General features: G+C 33.4%; 1 protein-coding gene across 3 annotated transcripts; it reads right to left on the bottom strand.

The window, feature by feature from the left end:
• LOC144840158 (uncharacterized) lies at positions 1–21,156 on the bottom strand. 3 transcript variants are annotated; one of them, XM_078695867.1, is made up of 13 exons: positions 20,936–21,156; positions 20,594–20,665; positions 18,289–18,360; positions 14,261–14,332; positions 13,656–13,727; positions 13,245–13,316; positions 9,406–9,477; positions 9,098–9,225; positions 8,530–8,902; positions 8,210–8,345; positions 6,229–6,347; positions 2,445–2,553; positions 1–428 (listed from the first exon to the last, which is right to left on the bottom strand). In XM_078695867.1, exons 1-13 carry the CDS (start codon positions 21,133–21,135, stop codon positions 105–107), a joined length of 1,821 nt encoding a protein of 606 aa, XP_078551993.1. In that variant the 5' UTR covers positions 21,136–21,156; the 3' UTR covers positions 1–104. The 3 variants fall into 3 exon arrangements, with proteins under 3 accessions (XP_078551993.1, XP_078551994.1, XP_078551995.1); XM_078695868.1 differs by lacking the exon at positions 18,289–18,360; XM_078695869.1 differs by lacking the exons at positions 13,656–13,727; positions 14,261–14,332; positions 18,289–18,360.
• Between the last annotated feature and the right edge of the window lie 5,465 nt (positions 21,157–26,621).

The raw sequence follows: 26,621 nt of genomic DNA, 5'->3' as shown, positions 1-26,621 counted from the left end.
TAATTTATTTATTATTTAAAACATAATTTTATTACACTAATTATATATTCAATTCAATTGAAGGCATAATTTAATAAAGAAAACAATTCATATGACGTGATGAATTAGTAATCTGATAGTTCAATTTCTTCAAAGAACGTATCATTTGGATCACTACATGCTGATGAATGGTTTGCATTCGTATTTAGCATTACAGTTTCATCCCAGCTCCTCTCTGATGCTTCATCTGAGCTATACATTACTGTACCACTCCTAGATATAGGCTTACAGTACTCTGGCTCCGAGTCGTTTCCTGCTAACGAATACAATATTTCCTCTGAATTGTCTTCTTCTTCTTTGCGTTTTTGCGCAAATGAAAGTTTTCTTAACGATGATATCATACTCAATTTTCGAATAAGTTTCGTCTCTCTTTTATTTTTATCTATTTCCTGTGGTAAGAGAAATAATGAGTGTTAAGCAAAACATTGGTCTTTTTCTACCCACTAATATAATAAGTGATACTACGACGGACGATTACAGTATCAAAAAGGCCAACAGCCATTAAGTCGCGTGCTACAATGCATAGTGATACCGGACCGACAGACAGATAATAAGTGATAGGCCTACTACGACGGACGATTACAGTATCAAAAAAGTATTTCGGTAGACTACCAAGAGGATATTGATTTGCTGTTAAGTTTATGTATTAATAAATTATTAAGACAATATTGTATTTAATAGTAGTAGTAGAAATTATGTCACAAGTCTACAGTGTTTTAAGAAATTACTTGTATTTCATCATAAGATAGAAAAAATATTGACAGAGAATCCGATATTGAATAGGCCATTTTGTAGTTTTTATAAAGTTAATCACTTCTGCAGAAAAAAAAATTATAAAATGACAAATAAACGGTTATATTATTCAACCAAAACCCCATTGGCTGGCAGTGAATTTGACTATTTTTTATTAAAAAAAAAAAATCAAATAATGCATATTATTCATTTTTTTTAAATGGGGATGGGGGACGTGTTTTAGATGAACAATATATCTTTAAATATATATTTTCCCCTGAAAAAAAATAGAAAACGCTTTTGTAATAAATAGCTTTATTAAAACCGCGAAATGGCGTTTTAATAATCATAATTGTTCATGTTTTTTGGGGACAATACATCTTTATTAAAATTGATTTTTACCTCTAGTATTGTCATTTAGATAAAAAAAATCTGTCTAGTGTAATGTAATATGCCATTTTCTTCTGTTTTTGTTATAGATTGGAATTGTATTGTTGTTTATAGAGAGGGGAAAAATAATTTTAACAATTGAAAAGATAGAAAAGAGGAGTTAATTACTGACAATCGGAATATCGGATCGGAATTGTATTTTCTCTAAAAATCGGAAAGATAAAATTACAAAATACATATTTTCTAAATATAACTGAACATAATCTATATTAACTAAACTAAAGTCCAGTGGCTGTATTCACCAATCACACTTAAGTGAAATATTTCCCTTAAATCCTAAGAATTTTTTCTTAAAAGGTTTCCGCTTAAGTGGTATTCACAAAGGTTGTAAGTGAAAGTGAAATCCTTAACTTGGTCTATTTTCCCTCTAACTTTTAAGTTTTAAGTTTTTAAGTTTCCTTAACTATTTATGATTATATTTTTACTCTTAAATTAAGTGTTTTCCTTAGGTAAGTGAATCCCTTAACTCATTTGTGAATGCCCTTTAAGTGTAAATTGTAATGGTAAGTATTTCCCTTAGCCTAAGTGGGATTGGTGAATACGGCCACAGTTCCACAAGCTGAAGTCTGGATCTATCAGAGCCATATATTATAAAGAGTTACGACTTTGGATTAAAGTCACGTGATATGCAAATCAAAAAATGCATGTAAAGTAGGCCTATAGGAGCAACAAAATACTTTCAACTTTCTTATATTTTTAAAAATGTAATTACATGTTTGACGGTCAAATATCGATGTGCACAGCGTACACAAGTACTTGCGGCAAAGAATATTGCGCGCTAGTACATTATAAAGTGCGATTGACTGATTTTTGAACGAAACATCCAATAACTACGTCTTATTAATAACAATTATGTATTATTTTAAATTCATAATGCATGCTTGATGACTAAATAAAATAATAATTTGTCGTGGATATATTTGTTAATATACTGAAAAGGGTATGAAAAATGAAAGGCAAATTATTATAAATTAAATGATGAACGAGTCTCTGTAATTTAATAACGTTGGCGGCGCATTTTGTGTCAAAAACACAGAGCCATTATAATTATAGGTGAAAATTGAATGCGACGATAAGCTGAAGCTAGAAACATATTTCAAGTGTAAAATTATTTTGTTTTATTCTTTTACTCAGCTATTTATTCTGTCTTCTATGATTCTTACTAGTATTTTAATAAATCAAACTACAGTAGCCTTAGTTTTATAATTAAATAATTGTCTTACAATTTTCGCTCCTTCGTGGATTTTTCTGAAACGGCCGCCATTATCATCTTCCGTCTGTTCCACATAGTTCTTTCTAACTGCCAACTTAGTAGTTATAGCGTTAAGACAACTTTATTGAAGAGATACAACATATAAAATATATATAAGTAAATATAAGAAAGATAAGATTTATAAATTATAATTGTCATATTAGAATGAACGAATAGTTAAAATTAATTAAAAATAAAGTCAAATCTGATTATTGGTCTACGGGCTGGTACAATAGATTAACAAATTACAAAACTAGAACCTACCTACGCCTACTGTAAAATTCTCCAACATAAGATTTCACCGGAAAAAAAAAAGTTGTCTTAATGCTGTGGCTAATTTCACTACAAGCATGTGTATGCAAATATGGTGTATGGTTATGTAACCAACCTTTCAACTAACAATAGTTTCAGTTGACTAACAATAGAACAGCAACGCCAAAAAGAAACGGGTGAATTTGAAAAGAAATAGGTTTTTTAAAACTACTCGTATAAAAAACCTGTACATTAAATCAAATCATGTTTTAAAATTACAAATCACAAAGTTCAGTGCTAACTTTCACTACAACCATGTGTATGCGAATTAGGTGTAATGGTTATGTAACCAGCCTTTCAATTAACAATAGTTAGAACAGCAGTTTGTGATTCTTTAAATTTTTCTTTTAATAATAGACAACTGTCAAATGTTCAAAGAAGAGGAGTAGTCTCCTTACTGTACAAAACTGATAAAAGAGAAGACTTAAACAATTGGAGACCACTAACTCTTTTAAATATAGATTACAAGATTATGGCAAATGTTATTGCTAATAGACTAAAATTAGTAGTTGGTGACATAACAGATACTGATCAAAAGTTTATATTAAAGGAAGGTTTGCTGGTGAAAATAAAACGTTGAAGATATAATACTAGAATACACCAGTAGTTTAAATAAAAAAGGTGCTATAATATTTCTAGATTTTGCTAAAGCGTTTTACAAAATAGAATATTTTTAATCAAATCACTGAAAAGTTTTGGTTTTGGTCAGGACCTAATACAATGGGTCAAGACTTTTTATTTCAATACTGAGTCAGTTACTACAAATAATGGATGGAAAGTTTTAAGATGAATAATGGTATTAGACAAGGATGCCCTCTTACGGCATTACTTTTTCAATAGCTGTAGAGCCAATTGCTATCAATATAAGAAACAATATTCATTGTAAAGGTATTGCCTTCAAAAGGGTATAATGATGGAATTAAAAATTGCTCAGTTAGCAGACGATACTATAATTTTTGTTAGAGATGAAATGAGTTACAATGGGTTGATGAGCCTATCAAATTCGTAGGTGTTTTTGTTGGTTATAATAAAACAAAATGCCACAAAAAAAAACTGGGTTGAAAAGATTGAAAATTTTAAAAAATGTGTTAAAAACATGGGAAAATGAAATTTAAGTATTTTTGGTAAAGTAATGGTGAAAAAACACTGGCACTTTCCAAACTAGTCTATAATGCTAGTATAATAGAGGTACCCACAAATATTGTAAATGAGGTTAACAGTATTGTTTTTAAGTTCATTTGGAATGGAAAAGGAGAAAAAATAAAAAGAGATATTATGTTTCAAGAAATTAGACACGGAAGTATAAAACTAACTGATTTTAATTAAGTTGTAACATCATTAAAATTAAACTGGATAAAACGGTTACTTAGCGCCAATCCAGGAAAGTGGAAGTGTATTCCGCTATATTTTTTACATCCTCCTAAATACTTATCGAAAATGTTGCAAATAGATAATAAAAACAATTTTTCAACTGATATTCCAACTTTTTATAAAGAAATTATATCAATTTGTACACAATTATTATAATAATTATTTTTACACTGAACCACAAGGTACCTGTACAGATGAAATTAATAAACAGATTTTGTGGTGTAACAAATATACGCCTATTGTGCTAAACAATAAATCTTTATATTATAATCAAAACTGGATTGATTGTGGAATGACACAAATTAGTGATATTGTTAACGGCAACAATTTTAAGCCTTCACAAGAAATTGTTGATAAACTTAAGACATCAAAGAACTGGATTGTTTAATATTCTTGTTTAAAACAAGCAATTCCCATACATTGGAAAAACACACTTTTTAATGTTAAAGATAATATTCAGATAGTAGAAGTGAAAAAATATGATTTATATGGCAAAAACGCTTCAGTAAAAACATTTTACAAGGGATTTTTAGTGAATAAATCCACTGAACCAAATGTTCAAACGAAATGGGAAAGATATCTTAATTTAAAATCTTTAGATTGGAATACAATATGGCATAGAAAAGTACATTGTATAAAACACATAAGTAAAATTGCACAATTTTATTTAAATTGTTGCATAGAATTTTTATGTTGTAAAAAGAAACTTAAGTTATGGAAGATCTATGATTCAGATATGTGTGACAGATATAACATAGAAATAGAAGATGAAAGGCACATGCTAATTAACTGTGAAAAAATGCGTCCTTTTGGGATAATTTTAACAACATGTTAAACTCTAACAACAAAAATCAGGCGTTTGTTGATTGTTCTTGTTTTGAATATATTATTTATATATATATATTTTATATATATAATGTAGCCAATAATAATATAATAAAATATTATTGTTAAATTTTTACTTTTTGTATTTACAAGGCAAGTGTTCTTTTCGAACAGAAAATAAAATTGCAAATGCATGGTTGTTATTCACTATAGAAATAAAAATGTTAAGAAAAATTAAATACGAAATTGATAATCTTGCAGCTAGAAAGAAATGGAGAAAATTAAATTATAATCGTCTAGAATATTGTCTAAACAGATGACAGTCAAATGTAAAATTATGGAATGATTGAAAAAAATACGGTGTGCCAGGAGAATGACAAAAAACAATGTATTTACAGTATATATATAAATCCAAAGGCAGATTACTGAAAAATGACAATGCTGTGGGTATCAGTGGCTGGATCTCAATGGAGATAAAAAAAAAAGCGAAAAGCTAAATCAAAACGATAAAGTAAAACAGCCAGAAAAGTTAGCAGAGCTTTCGGGCAACACTAGCCCTTCATCAGTGCAAGTGAAGAATTTGGAAAAAGTCATAGCATAAGAACTGGCAAGTGCTGCCTGGGTGGACAGGAATAAAAGAAATATGACAAAAGAGACAAGGTGGTGAATGGTGGGTGGAGACTGAATAAGAGTAGAAAACAAAGAAGGTAGCTTGGTAGAGATATAAACAATTTTGGAATGGAACTAAAAAAACAGCTAAAATGGTGGTTAATATTGAAACTTAAATTTTGGTAGTCAATAGAATAATTTTACCGATCTGGGAGTATGTTCCTAACATTAAAGCTTGATCAACCTGTAGCCGAACATTTTAATTCAGCTGGTCACTCGATTGCAAATTTCAGAGTTATTGCAATAGACCACGATGTCAAATGGAGCGACAAAACTCGCAAAGACAAAGAAAACTACTGGGAATTACTATTTAAACCACCAAACCTTTTGGACTTAACATTAGGAACATACTCCCAGATCGGTAAAATTATACCATTGACTACCAAAATTTAAGTTTCAATATTAACCACCATTTAAGCTGTTTTTTTTTAGTTCCATTCCAAAACAAATACCCTATCCATCTTTATGGACTATATACATAAAGAGGTCTGGCATTAATTTATAGTTTATAATACATATTTTAAGGGGTAAAATCACCATTTATTTCTAATATTTAAAAATGATTTTACATACAGTACCTTAGGCAGCAACATGTCATGGTAGAACTGGAATTATTACAATTTTCTTGATTTTGTGTTGAATTCTTTCCTGGTGAAATTTCAACGTAACCTGTATCCTTGCGAACCTCATGCACATACTAATGTATACCGTACATACGCAATGTAAAACAATACAAAAATAATAATATGAAAATAAAATAATAGATAAAAATAAAGTCATCATATTTTTGTCTTAAATCCATAAATATATGTCTAACCGCCGTATTCTTAGACCGAACGACCGTATTCTTAAACCGAACGCCCGTATTCTTAAACCGAAATTTTATTTTGTGCGAACAGAGACTACTTTACACTTTAGGTATTAGCGATTCCGAGGCCGGCTCCGAGCCAACAGTATACAAATTGTAATATAAACACTTTGGGAATAACCGCAATTTTGATTCTACTCTAGAGTAGGCTTTGTGCCGGCAATCGCGGGCCTCGGGCCGGCACACAGTGAGCCAGAATCAATTTCAAAGTGTGCCAAAAGTCCAAAATGTTCAATGTGGCAATCCAAACGTTTTAATGTTGTATTAGGAAGAAGAAAACTTAAATTATATAAATCCACTAATAAATTTTATATTTGGTAAATTTTAATAATAGAGAGGTTTCGCGACCTTACGAAAACGGATACGTCACAAAAACGTCATCATTTTTAAACTTTTAGGTTGATCCCCATGTCATATTCGTAGATGGGTATTCGTTTTAACGAAAATAGGCAGCCGTATTCGTAAGTACAAAACGAATGTAGTTGTTAACATATTTATCATCTTTTTTTAAAACATACAATGTATTTATGATTTGGGGATAAAGTTCTTTGCCTGTTGTGTTTGTATATATAAAAGTATCTCTTCGGAGATCCTGCTTCGTGAATAAAATACTGAAAGATGAGGGCGTATCAATTTTATCTCTGGTGCGCGTGCGTACAATTGAGGGACTAGTGCTGTTCCGCCGTACCACGCCGAGAATGTTAAAGAGTCGCTATCCGATCGATATGGTATTATCACAGATTTTCACCCACCAGATACATTCTCTCATACAACAAACGCCCTCACAATCAATGGAGGCCTAACTAGTCAGAATAAATTCCAACTTTAATACGCAACGGGTTTTTAAATAATACTGTGTATATGTAAATCAATTGCGTAGCACTGTGTAAAATATATATCGAATTAGGCTACAACACAGTCGCGTGCTCAAGTTAGTGTTTGCCGACCAACCGACCGACATAGTGAGGAGCTCTAGAAAATCAATCAAAACCCGTCTCGATTTAGTCGAGGTTGGCTTGATTTAGTTACAGATTATGTTGAAGTTCGGTTTAAGAATTAAAATGAAGTCAAGTTTTAGCTCGAACTAAAGTTCGATTTAAGAATACGGGCGTAAATTAATTAATGTTGATTATAGGCCTATATTGTATTTGGTTTAACATTACCATGTGAAAAAAATAATCATAGTGGATTCAAATATTTTACATGGGGTAGGGGGTCCGATGAGGGGAGTGTATTTATAAAATGAAAATATGTATAATAACACTATTGTATTTTATTAAACAAATTCGATAATTGTGGTAATTCAGGATATAGTAGGAGAGGTGTGCGTGGGATGCGCTGCTTGGCTTCCACTTATCATCACTTTACTTTCATCATAATCTAGTATTTTTATATTAAGTTGCCATGAGAAAAACCAATTTCAAATCTTTCGTTGATGAACTATTTGACAATAAATTTATCTTGTATCTTGTATCTTGTATCTTGTATAATAATTTTATTCATAATAAATCCGACTCGGTGGTAATTATCATATTCAGCCTCACTATTTTGATCATGATATAATAATAATAACTAACATTAACATACCCGTAATTATTCATCACGTTCATTTAATGCTCTTTCGTCATCGTTGCATCAACATTATTATTATTTTTTGGACTATGAAACCAATTAAATGACTTTTACGGTACCTGTAATGTGAAGTAAATGGCGATAAAAGCAATAATTGGGATAGACGCCGCAACGATTATCATAGTGGTTTCTTCGATGACAATGTGCTGTCTAGAATCGGTAGCATTAACACTTTCATCTGTGTAATTTGTAGGTCTGGCATTAATATAAAAGTATAAAAACAGATGTTTTTGATTAGCATAATATTGTTTTACAAAATGTTTAAAACAATCAATAACTAGGAAATAGTTGTTGTATCTCATCTCCTTACAGTCAATGCTTATTTTGTGTGTGCTTGCGTTTAGCTGGATAGTGGGAAATATAGACATAGACTTGTTACCTTGGTGGAAAAGATGGTTCAATTTCAAAGTATGCTTTAATAAATGCACTCATCTGACGATGAAACGCACGACCTATGATCCCTCGTGTCTTCTCGTCTTTAATCTCATTTATTCGATTCCGAATGGCACGGTCATACTGGATTATGTACTCTTGGGCTACACTGCTTGATATAGTCAACAATGTCGACGACCCATTGCAAAACAGTATTCCATCTTTAACCTCTAGAGGAACCATGGATAATATTGAAAATGCTGCTTTATCGCCATTCATCTTGATAACGTCATTGCTTTCCGTTAAGGTGTCGTCAGGGCCTGTCACAGACGCTAGCGTCGAGGTTATTAACGAGGAATGTTGTGACGTAACATACTTTCCTTTTTAGAATAAAGATGAATTTATTGTCATGGATGGACAATTTACTAACTTGGGATTTACATACATACACAGATTATCAAGGTGCTTGTTTCAATATTATATAGTAACAAGGTCACATTTCACAAGAGTATGGGTCTATGTTCTAGTACTTGCAAGGAATTAATCTCACTACAACGGTCACTTTTACAACTTACTGCACAAAGACACGTTTTCGCAGCCAGAGTAGAAATCTTGGTCAATAACAATTATATCATAGAATTCTAATCTTGACGTCAGACGAATCCATGAACAGTCACAATGACCGCTGTTTGCCCCTATTGATCTATATGAGTAAATCAGTTATTTATCATTATTGGCGTTATGTACGCCATTATTATTACTTCATGCTGCTAAGGGTTTGGAATTATAGTTTAATGCAATTCCATATTGCATTCTTCATTCTATCGGAATTACATTAATGCTCCAATGAATCTAATTGATATGAAAGCCAATTTCAACTTACACTCTTTTCAAACTGGGTAGAGTATCAACTGTATCTCCTTCAATATACCGAATCTTGTTATTGTGTATATATCTAGTATTATTAAAATATCAATCAATAATTTTACTTAAAAAAGTAAATTAAAAACGTATTTTACAGGTGCTCCCGTCCGTCGCGCTCCGGAAAACAAAAATCGAACCTCAATGTTTAGTTTTCACAACGCTCAACGTGGCTATGCGCCAATCGATATTAGCGTTCGTATCCGGACAACTACCCCTGGACAATTACCACCCGAATAACATATATTATAATATAAATTAATAATAAATATTTGTCGTAGGAAGCCAATTTTGGTGTCAAATTGTTCACAATATATATGTTCATACTTGCCATAATGCAACATTTTTTAAAAAGTGACTGAAACACCCATTTTTTCTGTAATTTTAACCTTTGACCTGTTTCTCATCTAAATAACGACATGACATAGAGATTTCTAAGCGCAAATTGTTTATAATAGGTATATAATATTTTTATTCAGTCTAATGGATTATACTATTTAAAAAATACAAGCGTGATTATTGCTTTGAAATCCTGTACATAAGAGCCTATCGGGGTGGATTTAAATTCAAAGAGGTGTGGAAGGTGAATACAATTACTACTACTATACAGTAAAATGTCTTTCAGAAAAAGGGAAGCAGAATGGTCAGAAGTTATATTGGACAACATAATACAGTGTTAATATGTCTCAACCAAAATTTGGGCTGCAGACCAACTTAAAGATTTATTGAGTACTTTTCTCACATGGACCAATGCAAGGGATCCACAGTTCGATCGATATCCGATACAAGGCCCATTTATAGGCCAAGAGTACCCAAAAGGTTTATTTAAGGCAAATCGATATGAGTTCTTTAAGATTTCCTTAGTGTTTTCCCATATGGGTGAATCCATATAAGACAAACAGTTTCATCCAGGTATCCATGTATCTTCAAAAAAAGGCATGGCTCATAGAGAATCCAGAAGTTACCCATGGTTCATTTTGGCAAATCCATATGGGTTCCTTAAGGATCGAGGGTGCACAGACAGGCTTTTACCATGGCTTAATCTTGAAACCCACAGTTTCAGTTACCCGATATATTTCTAATACAGGGCTTTATTTAGCCCAATGCATTGATCCGATACAGGGGCCAAATGTAGAACTGAACATAGTAGTGAACCGCAGAAGGGTCTAAATAGATGACCTGCTGTTGTTTCATTTTAGGCAAAATCCATATGGTTCCTTGAGGATCGAGGGTGCACAGACAGGCTTTTCCCATTTCTTAATCTTGGAACCCATAGTTTCAGTTACCCGATATTTTTCTAATACAGGGAGATTTTTTCTAATACAGGGAGATTTTTTCCATGGACATATCTCTATGAACTCTCATTTTCACCCCACATACAGTATTTCCAGTTTAGGGTCTCTTGTAGCTCCACATAGAGAACCCTGAAATGTCTATGAAGGATCGGCCCTTTGGTTCATTTGAGCAAATCCATAAATCAAGGGCGCACATTTAGTTTTATTCCATATAGTTCAATCTATGAACTATTTACCCCATATTAATTTCTAATACAGGGTCTTATGTAGCACACCACATAGAGATCCCAAAAAGGGTCCTTAGAGGGTTCATTCGGGCAAATCCATATGGGTTATTTTAGAATCCTGTGTGTACTTTTTCCTGTATGGGCCAGCCTATTTGGGACCAAATGTGTGACCCATTTCCAACTTACAGAGCCGGTATGGCTCATAGAGAACAGAAACAATCCGATCCCATAAGGATCCCATATGGCATGTGAGATTATTCGGACAAACTTTATAGGTAATTATTTTCGATTTGGGCTCTTCATACAGTACCAAAGATATATATAAGATCTATTAATATAAACACGCCTATTTTCAACTCTCTAAGCCATGTCGTTATTTAGATGAGAAAAGCGGGTCAAATGTTAATACACCAAAAAAATGCATGTTCCGGTCACTTTTGGAAAAGATGTTGCACTATGAAAAGTATAAATATATATATTGCGAACAATTTGACACCAAAATTGGCTTCCGACAAATATTTATTATTTATTTATTTATATTGATTTATATTATTATATATAATATAAAATAAATTTATTAATTTATGTAGATTTTTTGTTCACAGATTTCCTCATCTTTATCGTTTCAAATATATTATATACATTGGGAACAATTTACACCTAGTTTTAATTCTCTCCGACCAGCCGTTAATTAGATATGGCGAGATATAATGTTATTGCGCACTCTTTTTGCCCGATTTCTGTTTTCTTGACTTACTTTTCTTTCTACCATCATACCTTCTATATTTTCATCCTTTATCTATTATCCGATATAAACAGCAACAGTGCGCGTGCAAAAATCTGCGCACTCATGGCAATTTTGTAAACGCTTAAAATTGCCTGAAACGTACTCTTATTTCATCGAAAATAAATTTTGAAAATGTTAAGCGCGCGTACGCATGCGTTACAAGTGCTACGCACGTAATTGTATTGCCATATGATGATTTATGCCCTGAAATTTATGAGTACCACATTTTATTTAATTGTGATTCATGGTTGTGAAGATATGATTACAAACGTGATTTCGTTAAATCGTGCGTAGACCGCGTAATTTTTTATTGCGCACCGTGAAAACATAACCACATCGATTCCTGGCCATAAGGAATATACTGTGAAAAATTGACTTAGCTAGATTAAACTGATATCAAGATAAGGTCAGAAAGCGATAAAACGCATAGTGATACCGGACCGACAGACAGACCGACAGACCGACCGACCGACCGACATAGTGAACTATAGAGTCGCGTGCACGCGACTAAAAATTCGAGAATCGAGAATCAAAATCTATAAAAAAAAAAACTATAGAAAACATTGCACGGTTAAACCCCTTAGCTGCCGGACTAGAATATTGATTTGGTGATTGGGAATCTGACAACCCGATGGAAGGATGGGCGGAGAACGTTGATCGAACCCGACGAACGGAATGATTCCGCTGTATATCGTGTACATGATAAAGATTCTAGACTGCGTTGCTATATTCCCACATTTACAAAGTAGTGATCAGTTAAAGGTTTTACACCCCTAAGAACGGAACAGTTGTGACAGGTCATGAAGGGCTAACCGTGTCAATTTTGTTTCGGAAGGTATTATACATATATGGTGTGAGTGTGTCTTAGAGGTGTAGTTGTCCCAGGGGGTAGTAGTCCGTGGGTAGTTGTCCTAGAGGGTGATTATCCGGCGGGTAGTTGTCCTAGAGGTTGATTATCCGGCGGGTAGTTGTCCGGGTGGAAATTGTCCGTATGGTAATTGTCCAGGAGGGTAGTTGTCCTAGACCCCAAACAGGAACACCTATGGCATGAGAGGGCCAACCACACTTAAACAATGTGTATTTGTGTTCGTATCAAATACTGAAAGTAAATGAGTGTACTCGTTTATAATTATACTACAGTACTAACATTATTTAGTGTGCTGTACTATAATAATTATAAAGGAGTACACTAATTTACTTTCAGTATTTGATACGAACACAATACACATTGTTTAAGTGCGATTAGCCCTCTCAAGCCATGTTTATTCAACGTTCTATTTGAATGTTGATTGGTGTAGATTTAATAAAATATACATCACTATGATTATTTTAATCTCTTTGACGTCACAATAATAAATTCAAGTATGTATTGAAATTATTTTGTATTGTTTTAGACTACAGAATTTCATTTTTCTCAAATCTGGACTAGTCTATTTTGTAAAACACTAGTGCGTTGTTGTTGTTCGTTCACTTACTCAGATCAAATACTTACAATGTCTTTAGTTCGTTTAAACCAAGAAATGCGTCATTCATCAATACTTTTAAAAAGTTGTGCGACAAATTTCTGAAAGTAATTTTTTAATAATTGTTACGTTCCGCAATACAACTTGGGTGGTATATCTGGAAAAACCTTTGTTTAAACGCAATGAAATCACATCTGTTAATCTTATTCACTGAGAGTTGTAGGCATACACCTCTTCTCCTTAACAAACAATTTAATTGTAATTAATTTATATTCTACCTTTCTAATCTAAGAATAAAATATCATAGCATTGAAAAGAGTATAATTCTTTGCATCCAAATTAATCAATCATACACATCAAACTCATTAGACACAGATTGATCGTGTATGCCTGTCTTAAGAAAAATGCCTACTTTAATTTTATTCTACTCTGTTACTCACAATGTTGTTAATTGAGTCACTTGTTGAAATATACCTCCAAAAATACTTGTTATGTTGTTGTATGACAGATTTCTGAAACCAAGTAAATGAATCGTGAGAACAAATTGCTATTAAAGCGTATAATTAAACCAGAAAGTCAGGAAGAGGATTCTATATCATGGTATCTTTATTTGTGACAAAGAAAAATACATTTGCAGCCAAAAGCTGAATTGCTACAATAAAATTACAATATTAAATATAACAAGGCCATATACATGACTGCAGTCGCGTGCTCAAGTTAGTGTTTACCGACCGACCAACCGACCGACATAGTGAGCTGTAGAGTCGCGTTGCACGCGACTAAAAATGACATCAAAAGTTAAAAGTTATGTATAAAAAGACGATCGATTTCACAATAAAATTACAACATTAAAAATACAATATAATAATATAAAACTGACATCAAACAGTTCAAATTTAAACATAAAAGAGTGAAATTATTCACTCTTTCCTGATGTATATAAAATGAAATGAAAATTCAGAAAACAATTGTATAAACCGACGTTAAATCTGGATAGAAAAAATACATGACCTAGGAAGTAAGGGTAAGGATATGTCATACTTACAAATATCTTAAATTAACAAGGCCATCAAAAACATTGTCTTGAAAGAATTCTATTCCATTGTTACTAATGTTGCTGAAAAGATAGAAAAACCAATAAGCATTCGTTACTGCTAACGACTAGCTACGACTTAGGCCTATACAATTCTATTTGTTAATAAAATCGAACTTGTTAAAATGAATAATTCCATACAAATTAGCCGATTCCATCGACACACTCATTCAGTGCAACCATCATGTTAACTATATTATTTTTGATCACGATTGTTTCAATGTTTTTTACAAATACTGTAAACACACATTAAACTATTGAAAACATCGAGGCATCCCAACACCTTTACCAAATTATCGGAAATGGATTCAATATGCTTTTTTAGAAACGGATTTCATCAAAGCTAAAATATGGATCGATCGTTGGTATACATAATAGACGAGAACCACAGTCGGTGATTTGAAAACACTACAACATAAAATACTTTATTGACATTTATGATAATAGAGTATATGTTGAGAATTTCAAACCAATAAATAAAGGAATTATTCAGTTGAAAGGACAGGAATGGAAGAATGTTCGTAAAAAAATGACATCAACGTTCAGCGTAAATAAACTGAAGTTAATGTTACACAAAATAAACAATACAAAAAACTATCAGAAAGAGTAGCAGTAAAAAAAAAGAAGTAAACGTTAAAGAACTGTATGGATATGTGTTTGGTGAGAATATTGTAGCTACAGCTGTAGATATAGATGAATATGGAAACTCCAGAGTGCCTCTTCATTAAACACATAAAAACGTTTCTAAAAGGCGGACGTAACCTTTTTATTATTTCTCATGATGTTTCCAACATTAAGCCGTCTGTTGAGTTCTATGTGTTCGCGTGTTTTTTTAAGTGCACCAGTAAATTAAACGGACATAATACAAAATGTACATATATATATGTTCGAGTCTCGGTTGGGGCGACTTTTTCTCATTCTCACAGATTTCCTCATCTTTATCGTTTCAAATTAATTAATTAAATTTCAGTATATCACCGGGCGGTTTAGAATTAATGTTCTTTGCCTCTTGTGTTTATATATATATATATATATATATATATATATATACATATATATATATATATATATATATATATATATATATATATAAACAAATCAGGCACAGAACAATATATATATATATATAATACTAATAACAACGAAGATACATCTGAAAAAAACGGTACTTTCAGTTGATGAAATAGCACAGTTATAGTTATATTCCTTATTATAGCTGGGTATAATACAACCAGTACACTTTTAAGCTGTGTATCATAATTATCTAATGGCTGTACACCAAGACATTCAAGAAAATCTTGTAAATCATATTGAAGAGGTTTTGTAACAACATGATTCACTGTCATATGAGACTCTTTCTAATATTAGTCCAGATCCCTATGTATTTTCGTGTGCAGATCATGGGGAAAGTGTAAACATTGTGTTTTATGAATATTTGAATCATGCTGGTTATAAAAACCCATGTTGTCAAATTTCTAAAATTCATCTTTGACCTCTGACCTCAATTTGAATGTTTGACCCATTGAAAACAAAATGGTCATATCTTTGTAACGCTTAGATTAAATGAAATAATTTTAGTGTCAAATTATTTGGGAGTACATTAATATTCGTTCTAATGGAAAAGTTTGTCAAAAAATGTTTAATATAAAGTTTTATATTTTGATATAAAGAAAATGTAATTATCTATCAAATAAGACCATTCTCAAATTATTATGGCTAAAACTTAATTAGATACAGGCAAAAAAGTGTATTTTTACTTGTGTGAGCAGCGCCCTCAATCTTTATTTTTTTCCCAAAAATATCACATTTTTATGTGGTTTCATAAACTTAGCTGGTTGTAACTTTTTAAAAGATTTGTTGTCAGTGACGTGTAACTTGGACATGGCCCGAGAGGCTGTATTGGCCATCGTTTTGCTATGACAACGGCTAGGTACGCTACTGTTCACATCACATCAACAAAGAACCATAGTAACAACTCCTAATTCAATTCAATGCAATGAACTTGGGCAGGTTATTCCGAAGTCCGGTTTTGAAATTGCATTTGAGTCTATGATTTCGTATAAGAATAATACAATAATAAAGTTAGGTTTACGCGGTACACCAGTAGTTTCTAAAAAAATGAAATAAACCAAGAATTAAGAATTTTTTAGGAATAATTTTTGCGCATGAGTACGTAAACATTAATTTAACGCTATTTCACAAAATGCAAGTTCCACCCACTTTGTAACAAATTAATCTGCAATGCGTAAGTATTACGCAAAATCTTAGTAGGGAGCTTTCATACGAGCACGTAAACGTTTACTGTAATGGATGACGTCAACATTCTACTGATTTGCATAGTAGTTCAGCGATCAGTTGCGTTAACGGGAACGCAACGCCGCTCGCATAAAAGCATTACATATTGCGACGAACAATTTTTTTTAAAAATCAAAATTTTTGATTTGGACTCATTTAAACAAACCCTATGTATTAGGGTTGAGGGATGAGGAAGAGGATTGGTACGATTTTTAAATATATTCTTTATCCAATCAGTAACGAAATATTTTGTCATGTTGTATAGGCCTATAAATAATATACCACTAATACAGTAGAACATTGTGATTTAATACTTGGATCATACAATACAATACCTGGAATTTTCATTTAATTTCATTTTAAAAATCGTTTTTGTACATTCATCTACAGATAGAAGACCTTCACATTTTATTTTCTCTTCTTCAGATAACATTTTAAAATGTGTATTGTTTAGGTATTTCTTTAATTTTATCTGCAGTTATATCTTTATTAGAATAAAGGTTTTATAGAATATAACTTCTACTTTCAAAATCTCTTCTTTATTCGAAGTATATTTACCATTGCTTTTTAATATAGCGTTAATGTGCTTTTTTTGGCGTTATTTTTTTCTAATCCTAAAAAGAATGTATTATTCTTTTCACCTTTTTCGAACCATTCAATTCTATACCTTATTTTCGCACCATGTGCTTCTAAAAGGTAGATGTCATCTACTGTTTTATTTTATCTCCTAATTTTCGTTCTGTATTTTCGGAACTAGAGAACATTTAATTCACTAGTTAGTTCATCAACTTCATTAAGTAATTTATTTGTTTGGGTATTTCTTTTTTCTTCTTTTTTTTTCTTACAGTATCTACGAGTGAATTTTTTTATTTTAACTTTCAAGAATTCCCAAGAATACGATTTTTTTTCAAATGCGTGTACTGTAGTCAAACTTTGGTTTGCAACACTTCACGTGAGCGTGTCCCAGCATCGGTCGATAAAACCAAGAAAACCATGATGAACGATCGCGTAAAAATGTGTAAAATTAATATTAGCGATCATCGTTATCGTTTCAACTTTAACGTTTTGAAAATTCAACGGAACTCGCCCTAACATTACGTCGACTGGAGAACAGGCTTTAATTTAAAATGGAAAATTTGGACCAGATCATTAAGGAAACTCTGAGGATGTATCCATCTGCTCCTTCAATTCGACAGAAAGTATTTGTACCTCAACCTGAACGAGTGGTGATCTTAATTGAAAAAGTTGTTGGAGTAATCGTTACAATCCTAGCATTTGGCAAGGAGAACAAGGAAACACACCACCCAATGGCTTGGATTCCGTTTGGTCATGGGCCTAGAAATGTTGGTGGTATGCGATTTGCTCTGGCAACAGTTGTTTCGGTTATGCACATATTTAGGCAGTATCGAGTCGTTCCTGTTAAGAATACTCCTATTCCAATTATCCAAAAAGATTGACATTGGCCAGGTTTTTCCAAGAAGTGGTATTCCACTTGGTTTTGAGAAACGGCAGTAGTCAAGTGGATATTGCAAATTTTCAGAAGAATCTAATTACTACAATGTAAAATTAACTAAATAGTTTGGAAGATTTTTCTTATTCTAATTTGACAAATTGTACAGTATGTGTTTTTGATTTTATGAACGAACTATATGTAGGCCGATTAATATTGACTAAAATTTACTTACAGAATAATTAGCTGCCATAAGCCTTGGAAACTTTCCGCAAGTAAAACAGATAAGTGGTTGTGAGAAAGATCCCTATACAAAAATAAAACACAATTTATTATTTTGTTCACTGATTCATTGACCTATAAATTATACTTTTGTATCTTTTAGTTAGGTTTAAGTACAAAATAAGTTCTTTCCTGATGTCAGAAAATATATAATGTAACTGAAAAATAAATAATTTTGAGTTCATAATCATTTAATATCAAATTATTATTTACTGATTACTGATTACAGAATGTGAAAAAGCAGTTTTTAATGCAAAAATCTTTCAAACAATACTGATAAATAGTAAATACTACTACTGTATATAAACATTTTTAATATGCCACCATATGTACTTTTTGGGATATCATTTTAACTTGAGTCATACTGTTGTACTGATTTTATGATTATTTTATAGGTTTATATTGTATGTATCTGTGGTTAATAAAGTAAATCAATCAAACAATTGCAACTTAATTTACTAACATTTATAAAATTTACTGATCTGAAACACTTCTAAAACTTGAATGAATATGTTTCATTCATTTATTAAATAAATAAATAAATGAATGAAATGAAAAAGAATGTATATGTTATATTAGCGAATAAAATGAAAAACTATCAGCAATGATATTGACATTACAGCTTCCACCATCCAACCTCATATATTGAAGAACGAGACAGAATATCGTTGAGTCTTGATACCAACAAAAAACGTGAAATGAAAATGAATAGCTGAAATGTAAAGAAATATTTAAATAATTGTCACTATATGACCAAAACATTTTCTTAAATACTGAATAGTTATATAATTTTTTATTTAAAAAAAAAATAAAATATTAATGTTTATTAAACAGCTATAAAATGACCTATACTTGATGCTTGATGCTTCTGTGCCGAGAGAGGGCTTCTTAATGACGTCATGCGAAGTCGAAAATTTCGCGCTAACGGTCATATTTCCCAACACGGCTCTCCGACTGCTTAGGCTATTATTAGGGATTTAGCTACTAGTCTAGGCCTAAGTACCTAGCTTGCCTCTAGCCTTGGTAGCCCACTCACTCGCCTACTATAGGCCTAGTAGTAGGCCTAGCCTAGTCTAGGCCTATTATTAACTATTAATTTTAGGCCTAGCCTAGAGGTAGGGCCTCTATCTAGGCTAGGCCTAGTAGGCCCTAGGCTGGGCCTAGTAGTAGTATTTCAATAATTACATTATTATATAGGCCTAGATAGGCCCCAATTAGATCTAGCCTAGCATAGGTCTTATGCCCATTAGATAGGCACCTAGGCCTAGGCCTAGAAACATAGAAGACTAGCCTAGGCCTTTGTATCTCAGGCGACGTATAGTATCTAGCATAGGCCTAGTAGTAATAAGTAGGGGAAGTAGACCTAGGCTAGGCTAGCTTCCTTACTTCTCAGGACTGGTGGCCAATCCCGAACGGTAAACGGCTATTATTAGGGATTTAGCTACTAGGCCTAGGTACTTAGGCCTAGACTAGTAGCTAGCTTGCCTCTAGCCTTGGTAGCCCACTCACTAGCCTACTATAGGCCTAGTAGTAGGCTTAGCCTAGTCTAGGCCTATTATTAACTATTAGTTTTAGGCCTAGCCGAGAGGTAGGTCCTCTATCTAGGCATAGTAGGCTGGGCCTAGTAGTAGTATTTCAATTATTACATTATTATAGCTTCCTTACTTCTCAGGACTGGTGGCCAATCCCGAACGGTAAAAACAAAATATGTTATGCCTACCTGCCAAACCAATCTCTAATCCAATTGCATTAGTTCTAGGCCTATATATCTTTTTTTTTTAAATTACATTTTTGTAATTCACGTCTGATTTATTGTACAGCATTTTCCTGTACAATTAGGATTAACGTTTCATCTAGGCCTATGGATGATTCCATCGCGATTGACTCGATCATCGTTTTTGCGCTTGCCATAAATAAGGTCTCTGATTGGCTGAAATATTTTTATCGTTTGCTTCCCAAAAAAATATCGGTCATGCAAGCGGTATTTAAAACGATCTTTTATCGTACACGATAGAATCGTATAGTTTTCGTCCTGGTGTGAACGGTTCTATTGTTTTTAACTTAAGCGTGTATCGTTATAGTTATCGTCATAGTAGGCCTAGTAAACAGGCCTTAAGACAATTTTTTTGCTAAGCAAGTTTGATAAATCCGGTCACAGGTTTCGTCCTGATTAGTCCTATTTTATACTTTGCCAAATTCACACTGGATACGGTATACACTTTGACTAGCCTAGGCCTAGGCTTATTATTGAAACTTACAATGATTTTAGTTGGTGCAGTCCTGAGAAGTCACCCCGATTAACTGCAGAGACCTCATTAAAAGACATATTTCTGTATAGTATAAACAAGACAAGAAGTATGTTAAAAGGATACTGTTAAAATTAGTTGTCAGTAGGCCTAGTAGGAGATACACCTAGCCTAGCGTATAAGATAACGGCCTAGGCTGGTCTATAGACATAGTCTAGGCTAGGCCTAACATAGAAAGTTCTTGTAACATCTGGACATAATATTATACGCCGGTACTGCCTAGCTAGGCCTAGGCTATATAGGCCTAGGCTAAGCCTGTGTAATATTATAAATAATCATATGCCTATAACTTACATAGAAGTAGTAAATGGTGGTCCAACATCAGCTAAATTTGACGGAATCCTCATAAGTTTGTGGCAAGAAATTGTACTAATATTGAAATCGAAGGCACAAATACAATTTATCGGACAAAACTCAGGAGACGACAATTCTGTACTTAAAACAAAAGCATTTGTAAGTGAAAATACAGCCATAAAAAATGTTGATATATACATGATTATTAAAATAAAAACAAAAGCACAACATTTACGATTTTCAAGAATTTGTTAGCATTTACGAATATAAATAGCGTGCTTGTTTAGCGCGTGTTATGGACGTTCTACGATGCGCGCCTGCGTGAAATTTTCTCGGGAAATGCCGATTAAGCTCGGCGCACACTAGAACTATCGGCTGAAGGGTTAATCTGTGTGTTTTTTGTATTAGTTCACGCTTTGATGTGTCCTAATAGTGGGGAACCTAATGTTCCAAAAATCAGTTCCGTGAGATTTTAATGCTCAAGTTGAGTTCTTGGCAGTTTTGGAATCCTTAGGACTAGCAGAATTCATTGCAACTGGGGGCCAATTTTTCCCGACCCTATTTTGGCCGCCATCTTGGATTTCAAAATGGCCCCCATTTTTTACTCAAAACTGATAGTAGCTCCTATTTTAAACCACGTACAAACATAATTTGTGTGATAAATCTTACAATATTATTATAAATCAGTCCGATGGTACAATTTATAATAATAGCATATGGCAGCCATATTGAATTTCAAGATGGCCGCCATTAAAAACGTATATAATGTATGCATTTTATAGTCGGGTCCTCGTGTATTTCCGTAGGATTTTAATGCTCAAAGTGAGATTTCACTTCTTTAATATGGTGCTAGGATACCAAAAATGCTAGGCAACAAATGTTCACGATCCCGTAACCATGGTAACAGTCCCAAGAACAAAATGGCGCCCAATTGGCCCTATCTCCATATCCCTTTGGTCTATCAACAAGATATTGGTATCAAAATACTCGGAGCGTATATATTTATATTCATTGTAATGGAACATTTTGACGAAATGTAATAGGAAATGCTATTTTTCTGCACTATTGACGTTTGACCTTGACTTGCATTGTATCTAAAAAACGGCTGCTCATTGAAATTTAAAAATGGTCTCAAATTGCTGAGACCATACATATTTATATTTATTGTAATGCAACATTTTGTTAGAAAATGACCGGAAGTAAAGTTATTGACCTTTGACCTAATAAACATGAACTTTGGTGTATACAATAAGCATTTATCTATTTGAGCATGTATCGGTAATTATTTGTGGTAGGTATTAAACAAAGGGTTTATACATATTATTATCATTTGAATATCTAATTTCTAAAGGAGTCCACAACCAGACTTTGCTCACAAACTTCAAAAAGCTTCAACTCTTTTTTATCATCTCTGTTTAAGATCTATTTCTTGACTTCATTTGAAATTATTACTAAGACAATGTTAAAAAAAGTGTTGATTTTGTTATGAATGTATTTTGATAAAATCTTGGAAGGATTTGTGTGTTTTGTGTTGAAGAGTGAGTTCGATGGGAAATCCAGTTCCTCATTTTGAGTAATGCCGCCAACAAGACCACCAACCCATTTTAACTGTGTTCCTTCTGTTCTTCTAGAGCCTGATCCGGGAAAAGAGCACTATTTAAATACAGATTTTTTTTTCTTTACATTCAAATTAATTACTGTACATTCTTTTATTCTTTGTTATTTGATCATCTACATCAAGCCAAGCTGGTTCATTATGTGAATTAGAAATTAGCTATTAAAATGATAATAATATGTATAAACCCATTTAATTGTTTAATACCTACCACAAATAATTACTGATTATTGTATACATCAAGTTCATGTTTATTAGGTCAAAGGTCAATAACTTTACTTCCGGTCATTTTCTAACAAAATGTTGCATTACAATAAATATAAATATGTATGGTCTCAGCAATTTGAGACCATTTTAAAATTTCAATGACCAGCCGTTTTTTAGATACAATGCAAGTCAAGGTCAAAGGTCAATAGTGCAGAAAAATAGCATTTCCTATTACATTTCGTCAAAATGTTCCATTACAATGAATATAAATATATACGCTCCGAGTATTTTGATACCAATATCTTGTTGATAGACCAAAGGGATACGGAGATAGGGCCAATTGGGCGTCATTTTGTTCTTGGGGCTGTTACCATGGTTACGGGATCGTGAACATTTGTTGCCTAGCATTTTTGGTATCCTAGCACCATATTAAAGAAGTGAAATCTCACTTTGGGCATTAAAATCCTACGAAATACACAATGACCCTGACTATAAAATGCATACACTATATACGTTTTTAATGGCGGCCATCTTGAAATTCAATATGGCTGCCATATGCTATTATTATAAATTGTACCATCGGACTGATTTATCATAATATTGTAAGATTTATCACACAAATTACGTTCGTACGTGGTTTAAAATAGGAGCTACTATCAGTTTTGAGTAAAAAATGGGGGCCATTTTGAAATCCAAGATGGCGGCCAAAATAGGGTCGGGAAAAATTGGCCCCCAGTTGCAATGAATTCTGCTGGTCCTAAGGATTTCAAAACTGCCAAGAACTCAACTTGAGCATTAAAATCTCACGGAATTACATTAGGTTCCCCACTATAACTTGCATGTAGGCCCGAGCATTTATTTTTTGTTATAATAGAATATATAACAAACTGGCCGCATTTTTCGGATAAGACAATCAATTAATTGTCTAACCAAAAACGTCATTTTATCTCATATACTGCAATATTTGTGGCAAACAGTACGTCGGAGAAACAAAAAACACTCTCCGTATGAGAATGACACAACATAGATCAGCTATCAAAACATTAAAGCTTGATCAACCTGTAGCTGAACATTTTAATTCAGCTGGTCACTCGATTGCAAATTTCAGAGTTATTGCAATAGACCACGACGTCAAATGGAGCGACAAAACTCGCAAAGACAAAGAAAACCACTGGGAATTACTACTTAAAACCACAAAACCTTTTGGACTTAACATTAGGAACATACTCCCAGATCGGTAAAATTATTCCATTGACTACCAAAATTTAAGTTTCAATATTAACCACCATTTTAGTTTTTTTTTAGTTCCAGTCCAAAATTGTTTATATCTCTACCAAGCTACCTTCTTTGTTTTCTACTCTTATTCAGTCTCCATCCACTATTCAACACGCTGTTTCTATTGTTATATTTCTTTTATTCCTGTCCACCCAGGCAGCACTTGCCAACTCATATGCTATGACTTTATCCAAATTCCCTCACTTGCACTGATGAAGGGCTAGTGTTGCCCGAAAGCTCTGCTAACTTTTCTGGCTGTTTACTTTATCGTTTTGATTTAGCTTTTCGCTTTTTTATTTGTATCTCCATTGAGATCCAGCCACTGATACCCACAGCATTGTCATTTTTTTCAGTATAAATCCAAAGGCAAATTACTGAAAAAAATGACAATGCTGTGGGTATCAGTGGCTGGATCTCAATGGAGATACAAATAAAAAAGCGAAAAGCTAAATCAAAACGATAAAGTAAACAGCCAGAAAAGTTAGCAGAGCTTTCGGGCAACACTAGCCCTTCATCAGTGCAAGTGAGGGAATTTGGATAAAGTCATAGCATGAGTTGGCAAGTGCTGCCTGGGTGGACAGGAATAAAAGAAATATAACAATAGAAACAGCGTGTTGAATAGTGGGTGGAGACTGAATAAGAGTAGAAAACATATATATATATAAGTATCTCTTCGGAGATCCCGCCTCGTGAATAAAAATACTGTAAGATGAGGGCGTATCAATTTGATCTCGGTTGCGCGTGTGTACAACTGAGGACTAGTGCTGTTCCGCCGTACCACGCCGAGAATGTTAAAGAGTCGCTATCCAATCGAGTTCGAACAATACCATGAAAGCCCCAGTGGTCTAATGGTTAGGACATCTGCATATCAAGCAGGCGGTCCGAGTTCGAGTCTCGGTTGGGGCGACTTTTTCTCATTCTCACAGATTTCCTCATCTTTATCGTTTCAAATTAATTAATTAAATTTCAGTATATCACCGGGCGGTTTAGAATTAATGTTCTTTGCCTACTGTGTTTATATATATAAAAATATCTCTTCGGAGATCCCGCCTCGTGAATAAAAATACTGTAAGATGAGGGCGTATCAATTTGATCTCTGTTGCGCGTGTGTACAACTGAGGACTAGTGCTGTTCCGCCGTACCACGCCGAGAATGTTAAAGAGTCGCTATCCAATCGAGTTCGAACAATACCATGAAAGCCCCAGTGGTCTAATGGTTAGGACATCTGCATATCAAGCAGGCGGTCCGAGTTCGAGTCTCGGTTGGGGCGACTTTTTCTCATTCTCACAGATTTCCTCATCTTTATCGTTTCAAATTAATTAATTAAATTTCAGTATATCACCGGGCGGTTTAGAATTAATGTTCTTTGCCTACTGTGTTTATATATATAAAAGTATCTCTTCGGAGATCCCGCCTCGTGAATAAAAATACTGTAAGATGAGGGCGTATCAATTTGATCTCTGTTGCGCGTGTGTACAACTGAGGACTAGTGCTGTTCCGCCGTACCACGCCGAGAATGTTAAAGAGTCGCTATCCAATCGAGTTCGAACAATACCATGAAAGCCTACTGTGTTTATATATATATATATATATATATAAACGTGATCCGTGATAGCTGATTTGTGTAGTATTTTAGATTGTGAATGGCGAGCGCTCCTAGTTCGTGTCCCTACAGTATTTTCTTCTACGTCTGTTTTGTGTTCTATTATTCTTGTTTTTAATGCTCTGCCCGTTTCCCCTATGTATACCTTCGTGCAGTTGTGGCAACCTACTTGGTAAACTGTACCACACTGTTGATCTTTGGGATGAACGAGGCTTTCTCTTAATTTGTTTTTGGGAGTGATATATGTGTTTATGTTGTGCTGTTTCAATGTTCTTCTTAGCCTTTGAGTCATTCCCTCGACATACGGTAAACCAATGTTGACTCTGGATTTTTCCTTATCTGTTGTTATTTCTTTGTCTTTTTTTGCTTTTCTACGTTTCCTTTTAACTCTTAAAACTCCAGTCTGAATATCCGCATGTTGATAAAGCTGCTTTTATTATGACTCATTTCTTGTTTTTTTCCTTCTTCTGTTGATACGATGGATTCGCATCTATCCACTAGAGTGTTGATTACGCTAAGTTTGTGTTCGATTAGGTGGTTTGATTGAAAGTGCAGGTATTGGTCTGTGTGTGTCGATTTTCTGTACACTGATGTTTTGATGTTACCATTGTCTTGGATAGTGATCAGAGTATCGAGCAAAGGGATGGTGTTGTTTTGCATGTTCTCCATGGTGAATTTTATTTGGCCTGTCTGGTCAATGGTGTTTAAATGTTGGAGGAGTTCTTCTTCAAATCCAATTGGTACAATTGCCATGACGTCGTCTAAATATCTGCCCCAGAAAATCGGTTTAATATGTGATGGTGCTGTTTTCTTCATTATGGGGCTGACAGGACTGCCCATTGCTATTCCCTCTTTTTGTCTGTAAATATCACCATCAAATGTGAAATATGTTTTGTTAAGAACTAGGCTTAACAGCTCGATAATGTCCTCCGTTTTCAAATTGGTGTTTAATTTCCTTTGAACTTGTTCCAGGATCTTGGTTTCTT

This window comes from Antedon bifida, chromosome 4 (assembly GCF_963402885.1).
Source record: "Antedon bifida chromosome 4, ecAntBifi1.1, whole genome shotgun sequence".
Classification (NCBI taxonomy): Eukaryota; Metazoa; Echinodermata; class Crinoidea; order Comatulida; family Antedonidae; genus Antedon; species Antedon bifida.
This window is presented reverse-complemented; position numbering and strand designations above follow the sequence as displayed.